General features: G+C 46.1%; 1 protein-coding gene across 4 annotated transcripts; it reads left to right on the top strand.

Annotated features, from left to right (window-relative positions):
* Window positions 1–1,869: 1,869 nt before the first annotated feature.
* LOC131587955 (protein argonaute-4) lies at window positions 1,870–16,128 on the top strand. Of its 4 annotated transcripts, none has more exons than XM_058856346.1 (19): window positions 1,870–2,299; window positions 4,831–4,996; window positions 5,675–5,795; window positions 6,763–6,944; window positions 7,336–7,472; window positions 7,552–7,686; window positions 7,852–7,939; window positions 8,370–8,517; window positions 8,594–8,713; window positions 8,940–9,068; window positions 9,230–9,363; window positions 9,826–10,010; window positions 10,260–10,419; window positions 10,527–10,646; window positions 11,438–11,753; window positions 12,025–12,159; window positions 12,917–13,018; window positions 13,233–13,432; window positions 13,525–16,128. In XM_058856346.1, exons 1-19 carry the CDS (start codon window positions 2,281–2,283, stop codon window positions 13,631–13,633), a joined length of 2,706 nt encoding a protein of 901 aa, XP_058712329.1. In that variant the 5' UTR covers window positions 1,870–2,280; the 3' UTR covers window positions 13,634–16,128. The 4 variants fall into 4 exon arrangements, with proteins under 4 accessions (XP_058712329.1, XP_058712331.1, XP_058712328.1 ...); XM_058856345.1 differs by lacking the exon at window positions 1,870–2,299 and adding an exon at window positions 2,343–2,511; XM_058856348.1 differs by lacking the exon at window positions 10,527–10,646 and having other exon boundaries at window positions 1,873–2,299.
* Window positions 16,129–16,362: the final 234 nt, after the last annotated feature.

Raw genomic sequence — 16,362 nt, 5'->3', positions numbered from 1 at the left:
CTGTGGACTTTGTTACTGGTCTGGTAAAACTGTTTTTTTCCTCAGGTGTTCATCAGCTGCTGTCAGGAAATTATGAGAGAATCTCAGATCTATGTGAGAATCCCAGATTTCATTTCATTTAAAAATAGATTTTGATGTTTCAACTAGAAAAAATATCAGCCCCACAGGTTAAAAAAGGCAAATAAAGTGGACTCAGAATTTATTATTTATAAAATGGTTTGACTTCTGATTGTCTGGTGAGTCAGCAGAGAGCTGTTGGTTAAACAGAACCCAGGGGGTGCACAAGGGAGCAACTCACTAAAATAGCATAAACTGCTTAAAAAAGCAAAAAGTCCGTAGGCCCTTTATTTAATGGCACATGGATGGAAGTGTTGTCTCTTTAACAGAGGATAAATTTATTGTCTGTGAAGGTAAGAGGACGTGGCCATGGCAAGGTTCACCCCAGGAGCTGAACACCCTGGTCAGTGGAACACAGCGGGTTCCCACCGCCGATGGTTCCCAGGTAGCTCCTGGGTGGTGTCCATGATGATGGTCACCATGAGGTGCCAGTGACTCATGGATGTCCAGCCCTCATGGATCATCAGCCACTCTGTCCACGGAGCACCTCATGGGCTGGTGGTCACAACCCTGAGAGGTTCAATGCTGTGGCTCACCTGACCTGTACAAATCTTGTTTTGTCAGGTGTTTTAAACCCTGCTGAGGCTGTTTAGCTGGTACTGTGAGTTATTCAGGGTGTCATTAATTGAGCAGGGAGAATTCCCTGGTTTTGGGGAGCAGTGGAGGACTGGTGAAGCTGGAGCTGCACCACTGTGGGTGGGCAGTGTAGCTGTCATGCTGGAGTTCTGGGTTAATTATTAAACCTGCAAACAGGTGTCTTTTGGGACAGAACAGGAGAGGTATAGACAATTCCCTCCTTCCTGGTACCCGAGGGGCAGCGGCTCTCACCCCTACTGAGGTAGCTCTGGAAGGGCCACATGCGTGAGATGCACCCTGGGAAGTGCCAGCAGGTCAGGGAGGGTATTCTGGCACCCAGCCCTAGTGAGAGACAGCTAGAGTGCTGTGTCCAGTTCTGGGCTCCTCAGGACAAGAAACACAAGGAGATGCTGGAGGGAGTCCAGCAGAGGCCACAGAGATGATTTGAGGTCTGGAGCATCTGCATCCCATCAATCCATACCAAGATCTCAAAGGCAGGTACCAAGAGAATGGTGCCAGACTCTTTTCACCAAATCACAAAATTGTTGTGGTTGGAGGGGGCCTCTGCAGATCATCCAGTCCAATTTCCCTGCCAAGGCACAGTCACCCAGAGCAGGTGACACAGGAATGTTTCTGGGTGAGTTTGGAATCAATCTGGATGGGGAGACTCCATTATCTCCCTGGGCATTCTGTTCCATAATGCTTGGCCTTATGGAAAGTTCATCCTCATGCTCAGGAAGTGTTTTAGTTTATGGCCATTGCTCCTCACCCTGTTGCTGGGCACCAGTGTAAAGGATCTTTTTGGTGGTGCCCAGCAACAGGATGGGGAGCAATGGCCATAAACAAAAGCACAGTGTTTCACCGTAACATGAGGAAGAACTTCTTCATGTTGAGGGTGACCGAGCACTGGAACAGGTGGCCAGGGCGGGCATGGAGTCTCCCTAGCTGGAGACATTCCAAACCCACCTGGACGCGTTCCTGTCACCGGCCCCGGTGACCCTGCCTTGGCAGGGGAGTTGGACTGGATGATCTCCAGAGATCCCTTCATTCAATACCTAAATATTCTGGGATTCCGTGATTCAGAGCCGCTACCTGTTGCGGCCGCAGGGTCGCGCGGCCGGCGTGCGCGCTCCCGCGGGGGGGGGGGCGGCGCGCGTGCGCGAGCCGGCGGCGCCGGGCAGCGCGGAGCGGCCTCTTCCTCCCTCCTTCCCTCCTCCTCCTTTTCCTCCTCTCCCTCCTCCTCCTCCTCATCCCCGTCCCGGGAGCGCGCTCGGGCGCGTGCTGGCGGCGGCGGGGGCGCGCGCGGGCTCGGCGGGGGCGCAGCGCGGGGATTGTTCGCGCCGCCGCTCGGGGAAGCGGAACGCGGGGAGCGCTCCCCGCCGCGCCCCCGCTGCCTCCTCCTCATCCTCCTCCTCCTCCTCGGCCGCCGCCGCCTCCCGCCCCGCCGCCCCCGTGTCCGCGCCGGACCCCCACCCCGCCGCCAATATTCCCGAGATCAAGCGCTACGCGGCGGCGGCGGGGCCGGCGGCGGGGCCCGGGGCGGGCGGCGGGGCCGGCGGCGAGAGCAGCGAGGCCGCCACTGCCGCCATGGAGGCGCTGGGACCCGGTGAGAGCTGCGGGGGGGGCGCGGGGGCCGCGGCCTGTCGGGCCGTGACAGCGGGGGAAGGAGGCCGCGGGCCCGGCGGGGCTCCCCGGCAGCACCGGGGCCCGCTCGGAGCCGCCGGCGCTTCGCGATGCGGAGAAGCCGCAGCGGGTCGTGAAACTTTGCGCAGGGGTTGCGGATGTCCTCACGGCCCTACTGCTGCCGAGGCTACCGGGGTACGCGTCTCGCCCTCCCCGGGGTGAACGGGACGGGGCTGGGAGTGGGACAGCGACAGCGAGGGGACAGGCAGGGCTGTAGTGTCACAGCGATGAGCGCCCTGCAGCCTGTGCAGTGATAAGTTTTATATTTGACATTGAGCCATTTCTGAGAGTTTAAGGTGATACAGTCTGAAAATACGGCTGTGTGTTTTTTTAACAAACTTCGTTTAAATATTGGTGGATTTTTGCATGTGGTGCTTTCCTGCTTGTATCTTATTCCATGATTATTCTCCCATCAAATGCCTGCAGGATGTATTACTAGCCCTCAGTGGCCTGTACACCTGACCCATCAAGTTCCCATTCAAACGATTGGTAGGAGTGAAGTGATGCTAATTTTGGTGTGATAGGAAACGTTTATTGACACAAAGGTGCAATTCCAGAAGAATCCAGAGTTTGAGGTAGTGAGGGCTGACTCAGAGCCTGCTGGTATGTGTGTGATGTATTGTGGTCTCCCTGAGTTCCAGCTGGAGAAGCAGATCCTCTTTCAGTTTTGAAAACTGCTTCCTGTCTGAAGCAATTTGGTTGAGGTGCTTAGTACATAATGGTTGTGGGGTAAGAGAAATTAAAATATAAGAGTACATACAACCCTAGTCAGGCTGATCGGATAAAAATCCTGTGATGCCAGGGCAGCCTGGCTTCAAATGGAAAACAGCTTTTAGCTGATGCTGTAGAATCCTTTGAGAAATAACTTTAGGAAGGTGGAGATGTAAGTTTTATCTCCTTGGGTCAGAAGAGAGGGCAGTGTTGCTGTGCATTTTTGCAGAACTTGTCAATACCAAGGAAGGAAAATGCGTAAATATAGTTGTCATTTAATCTCTTGCAGGAGGTCAGTGCCTGCACTTCCTTCAGACTAATTAGCATGGGATTAATGGATCATCTCTCATATCCAAATAAGCACAGCAAACTTTGATTGCTCTCAATGATTCATGCTTGTCGAGACAGCTGTAGTTTTTTTAAACACTAACTGTACCCCACAACTGGTCTGACTGTGATGGAGCATGATCTGTCAGGCCAGTGTGGAGCCAGGAACATGTCCTGTGGGGTGTCTGTCCCCAACAGTCCCCTGCCACAGCAGCTTTGCAGAGCTGACTCAGAAGTGGGCTTCAGCTGCTTACATGCTCTGTGTTCCTTCTGCTTAAAAATATTCCAGGGCTTGTGTCCTCAGGTTGGTAATTTTATTTGGTAATGCAGTAGCCAATGGATAGCTTTTAAATCCAGTATGAATCCCCTGGGATTTGGTCCTGTGTTTAGTTTATGGCTGTGTTAAAGTTTATTGCTGCACCCTGAAGTGTACCCAAATAGGAGTTGCCTAACTCGCCTCTCTCCTGGTACAAACTCTGAGACTTCGTCTTACATGGATGCTGTCAGGCTATAATGCTAAAATTGCCCTAAGTTTTATGATAGGTTTATTATTGCATTCTAGTGAGACTGCTTGCCCTCTCTTTTGCTACTCTACAACAGACGGAAGACACTTTGATCACACTGAGCCCTTCTCAGATATAGACAAACCCATGAAAATATACCAATGTCATTTGCTTTATGTGCAGTGTCAGCTGAGGCTCTGATCGATTTAAAAAATAGTCAGTTTAATCTCGTTAACATGGTATCTCAGATCTTAACACTTTGAGGAGGGTAACTAGAGGCTTCCCTAGTGACCAGCTTGCATGTGAGTAATGCTTCCAGGCCTCTAACAATTTCCTCCTTAGATCTGTTCCTGAAGCTCTCCTTTTGTCCCAATGAAATATCTCTTCCATGCCTGTAGGAGGCCATACCTATCTAAGGCTTTCTCCCTTATCCTTCTACTTAGAGAGCCTAAACCTTCCCTCACACCTGTCTTTATGTTGGAATTTTAAATTGGATCACTGACATCTGAACTTGAAGCGTGTAGTGAAAACAGTGACAAAGTGTGGCTTTTGTGGCTGTTGGTTTGTTTTAGAAATGGAGGTAGGGATGTATTTATCTTTGCATTACATGAAAATACATAATACCAGTATGGTTGCATTCCCTCTCAGGACTCTGTGAAGTTTTAACCACGGTCTTGAATAAATTCCACTATAATTTTAAGAATGATTTATGGCACCTACCTATACATCTTTAGGGAACATGTTTTTTAGCTTGAAGTTCTGAGTAGCTGGAAAACTGAGCCTCTTTGAACGCCTCTGTTTGCAGCCTCAGAAAGCTTCAGATTTCTTCCTGCCCAGTCAAAAAATCACCCATAGCATGAGAGGTTCATGGAGTGGGCCATCACATCTCATACATATTATTTGACTTTCCTAGGGCCCCCAACAAGCCTTTTCCAGCCGCCCCGTCGCCCAGGCCTGGGCACTGTTGGGAAACCCATCCGGCTCCTGGCCAATCACTTCCAGGTTCAGATCCCTAAGATTGATGTTTATCACTATGATGTAGATATCAAACCAGAGAAACGCCCCCGAAGAGTCAACAGGTAGGAGTTACTTAATAAAGGTTTATTGATTTAAATTAAGTGTATATACCTGAATGTAGGAAAGCTGTGCATCTTAGGAATTCTCCATCTGCTAAAGGTCTGTTTGTATTTGTACTTTGGTCAGCAGTTGCTTTTCAGTGAACTATAATATTCTTGCAATTGGCCTGTAATCTGGAAAGCTCTGGGAAATGTACTGAGCATTGACCTCCAGTGGTTTTATTTTACAGTCTGCAAGTCAATGTCCCTGGTAATTGTTCCACAGCCTGTTACACAAATGTGTAGCAGCTGAGGGGAGGCATTTCAGGTTGTAGATTTTGGAGTCCACACGTGGATCACTCCACAGAGCGCTCCCACCAACCCCAAGGCAGGTGCTTGTGTCTGCTTGTGTGTGTGAACATCCCTCCAGGTTCCTCTGCTTGTTTTGGCTGTAGCTCTGCTGACAGCCACCTGACAGACTGCTGTACAGACACCTGTACAAACACCTGTGTGTGCCACTTGGGTGTCTTAACCTGGAGGTGACATTCACAGCTTTCTGGTGTGACCTGGGGGTGCTTTCTTGCATTATTGGTTTTCATATCTTGCTCCTTTGAGAAAAAGTGAAAATAAAGAATTTTAAATTGTTTAAGCCCATTACTGATTTTTCTGTTCTTCCACTTAATTCAATGAATCACTGCCTAGGGAGGTGGTGGATACAATGGTGAGGCACTTCAAGATGCAGATATTTGGGGATCGGCAGCCTGGGTACGATGGGAAGCGGAACATGTACACTGCGCACCCCTTACCCATTGGCAGGGACAGAGTAAGTGTTGCTTTAAGTTTCCACGGAAAAACTATTACAGTGTCATTTGAAAAGTGTTCTTGTATTGACATAAACCCAAAACACTATCACACCTATTGGTGTAGTCTTGGAAGTGACAGACAGGACCAGTCAGGGTCTCTAGGAGCTCACTGGTGTTTTACTGAAGTTTGTGTCTTTGGGTTTCTGATTCTCAGTTCTTCAGCTACAGAATATCATGAGCCTTGAGAACTACATTGTGCTCTTATAGCTGTAAGGAGACTATTTTTCTTTCACCCTGGTGGGAACTTCCCTTTTCCTTGTTCTGACCCTTGTTCGGCTGCTGAATGATAAAGTCATTGTAGCTGATGACGACTCTGGCTGGGTTTGGTTGTGCTGTGGAGATACATCCTCCTGTTCCATGGGAACAACCAGATCAGCTGTTCCTGCCTTGCAGAGGGACCCCAGCTCTAAAGAAAGCTTCAGCCCATCTACTGATCTCCCAAGGGATCCCAAGGGATCTGGTCATTGCTATGCCTTGGGGGATGTCCAGGATGAGTTCACAGTCACCCTCGGCTGTGAGAATCATCCCAAGTGCTGTGCTAGAACTCTGAGATTTGTGTTTCCCAGTGAGTGTCCTTTTTGACCAAAAGTTTTTCTTGCCTTCCCATTTGGTTCACAAAACATCCTTTTATTAATTGTCTGAGTTAAAAAAGTGACTCACCATTCTCCAGAGCTTTGATGTCACCATACTAATTACTGCTTAAAATTTACATTTCAAGATACTTCAGTGCAGTTTCTCATGAATAAATGACAAACTTTCAAAGTTCTGAGAGAGCCATTTGTAATATTTTAAGGTCATTACACAAATGAATAATCAAAAATACAGATTCAAAGGACACCTAGGAGAAAACTGTACTGTTGCTGAGTGTTGTGTCTGTCTGCAATCCGTAACAAAAGCTTATGCTTATTTTTCCGGTGCCTGTGGCAGGTGGATATGGAGGTTACACTTCCAGGAGAGGGGAAGGACCAGACATTTAAGGTTTCCATTCAGTGGGTGTCAGTCGTCAGCCTTCAGATGCTGCTCGAAGCTCTGGCAGGGCACTTGAATGAAGTTCCTGAAGATTCTGTACAGGCACTGGATGTAATCACACGGCACCTTCCCTCCATGAGGTGGGTATTTGTAGAGCCTTCCTGACGGGATATATCTTCTATCCATCTTAACATTTGTGTTCATTATTCCTTGCTGCTGATCTGCTTCCCGTTACACTCCTGTCGTAGAAGGGATGAGGTATACAGCCATGTAATTCAACACCTGCCTTACAAATTTGCACTAGAATAGGGAAATGTGATCTGAACTAAGGCCTTGTGTCTGCTGGTCATGTTTCTAACAGGAATTTGCTGTACCCTTTCCAGCTGCACTGTCACAAAAGGCTTTGTGTGCTTGCCATAAGTCAGCTCTCACAGTTATAACATGCTGTAAAAAGGTGTTTTAAACACTAGAGGTGTGAATATAAAAAGTATATAAAAAATGATCAGAGTTTTAATTTTCTTATTTTTTCAGGTACACCCCTGTGGGTCGTTCTTTTTTCTCCCCACCTGAAGGTTATTATCACCCCCTGGGAGGGGGCAGGGAGGTCTGGTTTGGCTTCCACCAGTCGGTCCGTCCTGCCATGTGGAACATGATGCTCAACATCGATGGTGTGTAGGAGATTCTGCCTCGCTCACGTAACAGAGTTCTTTGTGCTTCCCAGTTAATTTTCCTGTCTTTTTATCTTAGTGTCAGCGACTGCTTTCTATCGTGCCCAGCCTATCATTGAGTTCATGTGTGAGGTCTTGGACATCCAGAACATCAGTGAACAAAGTAAACCTCTGACAGACTCCCAGCGCGTCAAGTTTACCAAAGAAATCAGAGGTAAAAGCTTGTCCTAAAGCTGCTGCAAGAAAATACTGAAACCTGCTCGTACTATGTTGTAATGAAAATTTGCAAGGCGCATGGAGAACTGGGCTGTTCCTTTTTGGCTTCATCCTCTTCAAAGGTGATTCCTGTCCCTGAATTTATTTTCTGTTGGGTTTTCAGGTCTAAAAGTAGAGGTTACCCACTGTGGCCAGATGAAGAGAAAATACCGAGTTTGCAATGTTACCCGGCGACCAGCCAGTCACCAGACGTATGTATCAAGCACTGCCTGGCAGTTCTTAAAATCTTCAACCTATTAAATATATCTGGAATATATTTGGTATATTGTTTATGCAGGCATAGCTGATTCTTGAGGTGAAGCAGCTGTGTGGCTTTACAGGAATGTTAAGTCTTAGTGGAGCAGAGGAATAGTGTGGGTTTTGACTACTGCTTTATTTCCTTCAGCTCAGAAAAACTGAGCTATATCATGGCTTTTAAAAACAGTTATCAAAAGCTCCTATTTTAAAAATAGGTAAAATACTATTAAATCAGTATATAGTCTAAAATCTTTTCATAAAGAAGAGATCCACTAACTAAGGAAAATAGAGATTTGCTAAAGGTAGTCTGAAATAGTTTTTTCATACAATTTTTTCCTTTAAAAGAATCTGACGAAGTCTAACCAGAACAAATATAATTTCCAGGTTCCCTCTGCAGTTGGAGAACGGGCAGGCCATGGAGTGCACAGTAGCTCAGTATTTTAAACAGAAGTACAGTCTACAGCTGAAATACCCTCATCTGCCCTGTCTGCAAGTGGGACAGGAGCAGAAGCACACGTACCTGCCACTGGAGGTAAGGATCCAAGTCCTGCACTGTGGGGTGTCCTCTGTCAAATGGTGTCACAGCACCTCTCCCTGCCCCTGTGCAGGTGTGTAACATCGTGGCAGGCCAGCGTTGTATCAAGAAGCTCACAGACAATCAGACCTCAACCATGATAAAAGCAACAGCCAGGTCTGCCCCAGACAGGCAGGAGGAGATCAGCAGACTGGTGAGTATTTTTGCAGCTGCACAGTGTGTGTTTGTCACTTCTCATGGCTTTTCCAGAGCATTGGAGCAGGTGATGTTGAGCAGCATGACCAAGAGGGAAGTCTCGAAGAAGAAAAATCTGTCTTGGTTAGAACAAATCCTTCTAAACAGAAAGGCTGTTGATGACAAAGAGGGCAGAGTCACCTGAAACTTTAGTGTAATGACATCAGTACTTGTCCTGTCCCCAGGTGAAGAGTAACAGTATGGTTGGTGGGCCTGATCCGTATCTGAAGGAGTTTGGAATTGTTGTCCATAATGAAATGACAGAGCTGACAGGCAGAGTTCTGCCAGCCCCAATGCTGCAGTATGGAGGCAGGGTGAGTTTCCTTGTCTTGTAAAACTCCTTATCCTGAGGTTATTGAAATTCATGAGGTAATTTCAATAATTTTTGTGTATCTTCTCATGAGGCTTCCTCTGGTGGGCTTCAGTCAAAATGGAGCAGCACTTGATTTCTAATTTGCCTTTGGTTTTTACCTAGAACAAGACTGTGGCCACACCAAACCAAGGTGTGTGGGACATGAGAGGGAAACAGTTCTATGCTGGCATTGAGATTAAAGTTTGGGCTGTTGCCTGTTTTGCTCCTCAGAAACAATGCAGGGAAGACTTGCTGAAGTAAGTATTTTCCTATTTATTCAGGATTCTATCTCAAGGTATATTTTTCTCATGTCTCTGAAAGGTAATGTGTGGTAAAAATTGATTTTCCCCTGCCCTTCAAATTACTCTACAGAATCCTAAAGAAAGATGTTTTGTGAACCACTGACTGGTAAAAATCATGGTTGCAATAATGCTCAGCTAAATTAGTAAAAATTTACCAGAGCATCAGTATTAATTTGGGAGTCTGCCTCAGGATGTTCCTCTCAAATGTCTGTTTCTGTAAGGCTTGTAAAACTACAGAAGCTGATGACCTTACTCAGAGAGGATTAGAGTCATATTAGTGAGTTCTTGATGGGGATAGAATTGCTAAAAAATAATTACTGAAGTGCTGTGAAATAGCAGAAACATCATAGATCTGGTTGGTAAAACTGAGGAGTGAACCATAGTGAAAAGGCCAGAACAAATCCACTTCTATTTCAGGAGTTTCACAGACCAGCTGCGCAAGATCTCCAAGGACGCTGGGATGCCAATCCAGGGCCAGCCCTGCTTCTGCAAGTATGCCCAGGGTGCAGACAGCGTGGAGCCCATGTTCAAACACTTAAAGCTGACTTATGTTGGCCTGCAGCTGATCGTGGTGATTCTGCCTGGGAAGACGCCTGTGTACGGTATGGAGAAGGGGCTGTAAAGTGATGAGGAGTTGTACTGCAAATGGGTGGCAGGAAGGAGGCAGAGGAGGCAATGGGTTCTCTTTAAAAGAGTGTTTTGGAGCTGGTTTGTCAGGCCTGGTTGGAGAAGTTGTGTATTACCAAAGAGCAAACTGAACCTTTGTCAGTGAAGTTTCAAGGATCTGAATTACAGTAACATTTGAAAAAAATAAGAGCAAGCAGGAACCACTGCCTTATTTTCTGTCACAGCTGAAGTCAAGCGGGTTGGAGATACTCTTCTAGGCATGGCCACACAGTGTGTTCAGGTAAAGAATGTGGTCAAAACCTCACCACAAACGCTGTCCAACCTGTGTCTGAAGATCAACGCTAAGCTCGGAGGAATCAACAATGTGCTGGTACCTCATCAAAGGTGAGATTCAATCAAAAGCTCTTTGTAATGTCTGCATTGTCAAGGAAAATGGTGTTGTTTTGTTGTGTTTGCTAAAATGATACTTTTCAAAATAAAACACACTTTAGAAATTCCCACAGTCTGGAGTGGACAGTGGAGGATATGTCTGCATTTGGAGTGTTCCCAGTAAGCCCTGAGCCAAGGGGAGTCAGAGCCATCCAGCAGTCAGAGCCACCAAACTCACCAAGGTTTTTTTCCTGTCTCTTTCCTGCCTTTGGATTCACTCAATGTACCTTTTCCTCGTGCCACCTCCAAAAGCATCCCGTGTTTGCGTCCAAATTGAAAGAGAAGGAGTGAGGAGGAGTGACTTGGAATCAATGCTTGTAACTTGGTCTGCCTTTGATCCTGTCCTTGTCACTTTCTGTTCTTTCTGGATTGTAAGTGCTGGAGGCAGAGAATTTTGCTCTTAAAGACTCACAGGTTTCAGTTCTGTTTAGTGCTTTGGATTCACCTTCCTCAGCTGTAATTTTTTTTTATTCCTGTCCCTCTTTCTTTTTGCTGTTCTTATTTATTATTATGAGTTGATAAGAGGCTACCTCTCCTGTCAAGTCAGGATGAGGATTTTTTTAAAATATAATAAATTAATTATTTGGGTTATTTAGCCTGGAGAAGACAAGGTTGTGTGGAAACCTCACAGTACCTTCCAGTATCTGAAGGGGCTGACAAGGAGGCCAGAGAGGGAGAGGTAGTAATAGCTTCAAACTGAAAAGAGAGTATGTCTAGATTAGAAATTAGGAAGGATTTGTTCCCTGTGAGCGTGGTGACGCCCTGGTACAGGTTGCCCAGAGAAGCTGTGGCTGCCCCATCCCTGGAAGTGTTCAAAGCCAGGTTGGACAGGGCTTGGAGCAACCTGGGAATAGTGCAAGGTGTCCTTGCCCAGGGCAGGGGGTGGAACTGGCTGGGCTTTAAGGTCTCTTCCAACCCAAACCCTTCTGGAATTCTGTGATTCTAACTAATAAACCTTAATCTTATCAAACAGGCCCTCAGTATTCCAGCAGCCAGTGATCTTTTTGGGAGCAGATGTCACTCACCCTCCAGCTGGGGATGGGAAGAAGCCATCCATCGCGGCTGTGGTGGGCAGCATGGATGGGCATCCCAGTCGCTACTGCGCCACGGTGCGCGTGCAGACCTCACGCCAGGAGACCTCCCAGGAGCTACTCTACAGCCAGGAGGTGATCCAGGACCTGACCAACATGGTGCGGGAGCTGTTGATCCAGTTCTACAAATCCACTCGTTTCAAGCCCACGAGGATCATTTACTACAGAGGGGGAGTGTCGGAAGGACAGATGAAACAGGTATTGTCTGATAATTTTTTGTTACTCATGAAAAGGGATTGATATATAGTTATGTGGATTATAAGGGATTGGCCCTTGAAAAAATGTGTTTATTTATGTGGATTATATTTGTTATTGGAAAAATTAAGTTTCCTTGAATTGTCCTGGGCAAACACAATGTACATTTACCAGTCTGATCATGTCCCTGACAATGTGGCATTTGTACACAGGTAAAAAAAAAATCAAATACCTACTGAATTCATCACACAGTAGTTAAATCTTCTGCTCATAGGTAGCTTGGCCAGAGCTGATCGCCATCCGGAAGGCCTGCATTAGTTTGGAAGAAGATTATAGACCTGGAATAACCTACATTGTTGTGCAGAAAAGGCATCACACCAGGCTGTTCTGTGCTGACAAAACTGAAAGGGCAAGTACTGACTCCATGAGGGGGAGGTGATGGCACAGGAAAGTGGCAGTTTGATTCAATGGGGTGGGATCTGTCTTGCCCACTAAAGCTGTAAAGCAGCAGCAGTACTGGGTGGTAACAGGCTTTCTCTACCAAAATAACCAGTTCCTCCCTTTTTTATTGCTCTACATCAGATGGAACAGCTTGTTCCCCCTTTTGAAATAGGTGTGCTCAGTATCCTGGTATTTGTATACGTGGAGACGTGTCCTGGGTTTTTATAGTCCAGGATTTCTGATGATGAGCTGACGTGGCTGTTCACTCTGTTCCCTGTCTCCAGGTGTATCTAAGATGTGCCTATGGCACAAATCCACAGGCCAGCTGAGGAACCTTCTTTAGGGAAGAGATTGATCTGAGGTTTGCTTAAAAACCCAGATCTCCGGGGTGTGAGAGCAAACAAGGGTACGAAATAAATTTATCTCAGGAATCTGCATTTTCAGATCCTGAATTACTTGTGTAGGCTTTATCCCACTCTACAGTTTTAATGGTGCTGGCAAGGGTTTTATTTTCCTCTGATGACACACCAGCTGGATTTGGTAAAGTTTCTAAAAATTAATTCACAGAGAACATTTTCATTCCTCCTGTGTAAACGACCTTAATATATTTTCACCTTTTTGAGCAGTAAATTCTCCAGCAGCTTTCAATAGAAGCTACCTTTGAAAGCATTTTGGAGTCACGTCCAAAAAAAGCCCATGGACTAATAATAAACCTTTCTCACTAGGTGGGTAAAAGTGGCAATGTACCAGCAGGCACTACTGTGGACAGCACCATCACACATCCCTCTGAATTTGACTTTTACCTCTGTAGCCATGCAGGAATTCAGGTAATGTCAGCTCCGCTGTGCTCAGGCTGTGCAACTAAATCCTTGTAGCTGTCCCCATGGGAAATGTCACTTCTGTTTGTCGCTTGGCAGACTCAGAGTGTGTCAGTGCCTGCTTGGCACTGACTCCTCAGTGCCTGCTGGAAGGCGCAGCCTGCAGGTACCACCTCTGTCCTTGCTGTTGCTCTCCAACTCACTGCTCACCTGATCTCTGCAGGGAACCAGCCGGCCCTCCCACTACCAGGTGTTGTGGGATGACAACTGTTTCACAGCAGATGAGCTGCAGCTGCTCACGTACCAGCTGTGCCACACGTATGTGCGCTGCACCCGCTCCGTCTCCATCCCCGCACCTGCCTACTATGCCAGGCTGGTGGCTTTTCGGGCCAGGTACCATCTTGTGGATAAGGATCATGACAGGTAAGGAATGGCCTCATCATCCTGTTAAGCAGATAGAGAAGCTGAGCTATGCTGCTTGTCCCAGTTGTTCATGGGTGTGTGTCTGCTCACAGCGCTGAGGGCAGCCATGTGTCGGGGCAGAGCAATGGCCGCGATCCGCAGGCGCTGGCCAAGGCTGTGCAGATCCACCACGACACCCAGCACACCATGTATTTCGCTTGAGAGCACCTGGGAAGATGAGGCAAAACAACAACCCATGCAGTCCTGAAATGTTTGGAAGCCTCCTGCTCTATCCAGGGCCAGGGGATTTCGGACTGCCCACTACCAGCAGCTCCGGACAGTCGCACTGAATCTGTTCTTCACTGCAACGTCTGATGCACCAACGCAATTGAGCCATTTGTTTCATTGTTTTCTGTACTAGAAATCCATAGACTTGTCTTTTCTGATGCATTGGACTGAATTTTTACCTCAAAGCGCAAAGGCTGATCATCCTGAAATTTTTCAAGGACTTGGCACGAAAGGTTTCTATCAAATCTTTTGCTAGCTGTGGTTTTTCAGTTCTCCTCATCCCATGAGCTGACGGTGACTGCTGCTCTGTCTCCGTGCCCTGCTTCGTGAGTATGATGTGATGGCAAAATGTTTTATCCAGCTCGCTGTAATCCTTCTGTCATGTGGGGCCATAGATTTTTTAATGGAGATTTTAGACTTCACTACTGTAAATGCCTTTTAACAAACATAACTTTCACAGGTATTGCAGTTTTTTGTCAGTTTTACTAATTATCTTTTTAATCTCTGCAGACTTGGGCTGCAAAGCAATTGCACTATACTGCGAGTTAATAGGTGGTTCTTGTTCTGTGAATGTGTAATATAACCAATAGTGATGCCTGTCAGTAGATTTTGATGATAATGGTTATAAATAATACTGCCATGGTATCATAACAAGTACTGAACCATCATTTCCCCCCTCTAAAAATGATAAAACAAAAAAAAAAATTTAGCTTTTAGGTATTTTGCAAACTTTTACAAAAGTGCCCACTTTATGCTGCTGTGTGGTTTGATAAATCTAAGTGATTTTAAAAGTTTTTTCTCATAGAAGGTTTAACTTTGGCAATAAATCTTTGTTTTTTAAGCCCCCCCAAACAGTGTAATTTTCTAGCTGAGCATTGTGCATGACTTTAACCAACATTCTCGTGTCGTTTTCTGAACACACAATTTGGCAGTTTCTGAAACAAATTAGAAAAGACGCATTTCCATGCTTTTTTTAAGAATTATTTTTAACTGTTTTATATTTATTGTTGGTGTCCTGTCTACGACATTTTTTATAAGCTTGGAAACTGGGTGTTCCATGTAGGAAAGGCCAACGTGTGCAGTTGAAATGTATTGTGTGACAGGCAACCTGAGGACTTGTACCAGCATTTTTAACTGTTTTTTTTCCTGGGAATCTGGGTTGCCCACACAACTGCATATACAGCATATTGAATCCATGTGAGTCTCAAATGCTGATTCTGTCCCAGCCTAGAAATTAGGGTTTTTAATCTGCTTGGCTTTTTTAAGCTGCAACCTGTAATCCAGAACAGGGACCTGGTTTCCCTGGTATTCCTGTAATCCATGAACATAGTAATTTAAGACTAGATTCCTTACTGTATACCTGAGTTAGTGCAGATTAAAGTTTATTCCTAATCTGAGGAGGAGTTTGAGAAGCCCAAGGATTGCACTGTGGTCTCTGATACTTGTGTGGGGTTTGCTGCTAAGTTGTCTGCTGTCCCAAAGCTTAGGAACCAGCCCCCTCCAAATTTCAGCAATAGGAAATACTGTTTCCTTCAGTCTTTAAGCTTGTAAATAAATGAAAGTTTACATTTCTAAATGCTGTTGTTTTCAGTTGTACCAGAGTACACTGAACATCTTCAAACAGTTTTATAACCTCCTTGCCAGTAGAACGTCTCATAAATTAAGTTTAACCTCTTTTCATTTCTGTTGAAAATGGGACTGAAGTGAACCCTGCTCCTGGCACGTGCCAGGACAGGTTTAGATTGAAAAAACGAAAAGATTCTTTTAAGTTTTTTAACTTTTCTTTTAAAGAATACCTCACTTGTGTAATAAAATCAGGACATGTGGGTGGGAGACTGACCGCTGCTTTTCTCAGTACTCGTTCAGGGAGAAGATACAAAAATCCTTTTTAGAGTGAACTCTGACTGACCCAACACACACAGAGAACTTTGGCACCTTGAAAAGCACCTGAGCACCTGTTGGAGGTGGTAGGATCCAAGATCCCTAATTTGAGTTTGTGCACTAGGAATGGGGCTGGTTTAACAAGGGTGCATAAGAAATGAACTTTATCACCAATTAGTTGTCCAGTGCCAAGCACTCCTGGTTGAGACTGAGGGAAGGAAGAGCCTCTCCTTGGTTTGCCTGTGACTGGATATTTGACCAGGTGGACCACTGGCCCCTGGTGAGCCCTGGGCCAGCACCCGAACAGGGCTGGTATGAGCCCACTCCAGGCACAGGGCTGGAGTTTTGGTGGGAAAGCACTGAAGTTCAGGATCCAAGTTGCAGCAGTGCTGCCCTAGGCAGGTCTGAGCCCAAGTCTGGAGGACTTGAGGACGTGGGTGAGCCCTGTGGGCCTGAGTGACTCGTTCTGCATGTGTCAATCAATGGGAAGATGTGCATTCTGTAGCTGTAGTTTTAGGGTGTTTTTTGTTTTTTGGGTTTTTTTTTTATAAATAAAGCCTGTTGGCCACTGTTTAGCTCTGTGGTGTGAAAGATTTTAAATGTAGCAAAGTTCAAAGAGTTGGGGAAGGGGGTGGTTGATATATCTAAAAATATATATATATATAAAAAAAAGGGGGGGGGGAGGGGGCAGAAATCCTGTTTTCCACCCGATTCTGCTTGCTTTGTCCCTGCTGAGTTCTGAACAAGCTCTGGCAATCCCTAGTTAGCCTGTCTCCACCAGT

The sequence above is a fragment of the Poecile atricapillus genome, chromosome 24, assembly GCF_030490865.1.
Source record: "Poecile atricapillus isolate bPoeAtr1 chromosome 24, bPoeAtr1.hap1, whole genome shotgun sequence".
NCBI classification, from domain to species: domain Eukaryota; kingdom Metazoa; phylum Chordata; class Aves; order Passeriformes; family Paridae; genus Poecile; species Poecile atricapillus.
This window is presented reverse-complemented; position numbering and strand designations above follow the sequence as displayed.

Excerpts from the sequence above, each read along its gene's own strand:
- LOC131587955 (XM_058856345.1), top strand. The coding sequence starts at position 2,475 with ATGTCCTCACGGCCCTACTGCTGCCGAGGCTACCGGG. Across the intron at positions 8,714-8,939 it reads AGGAGGAGATCAGCAGACTG|GTGAAGAGTAACAGTATGGT; the intron begins GTGAGTATTTTT and ends TCCTGTCCCCAG. Across the intron at positions 9,069-9,229 it reads TGCTGCAGTATGGAGGCAGG|AACAAGACTGTGGCCACACC; the intron begins GTGAGTTTCCTT and ends GTTTTTACCTAG.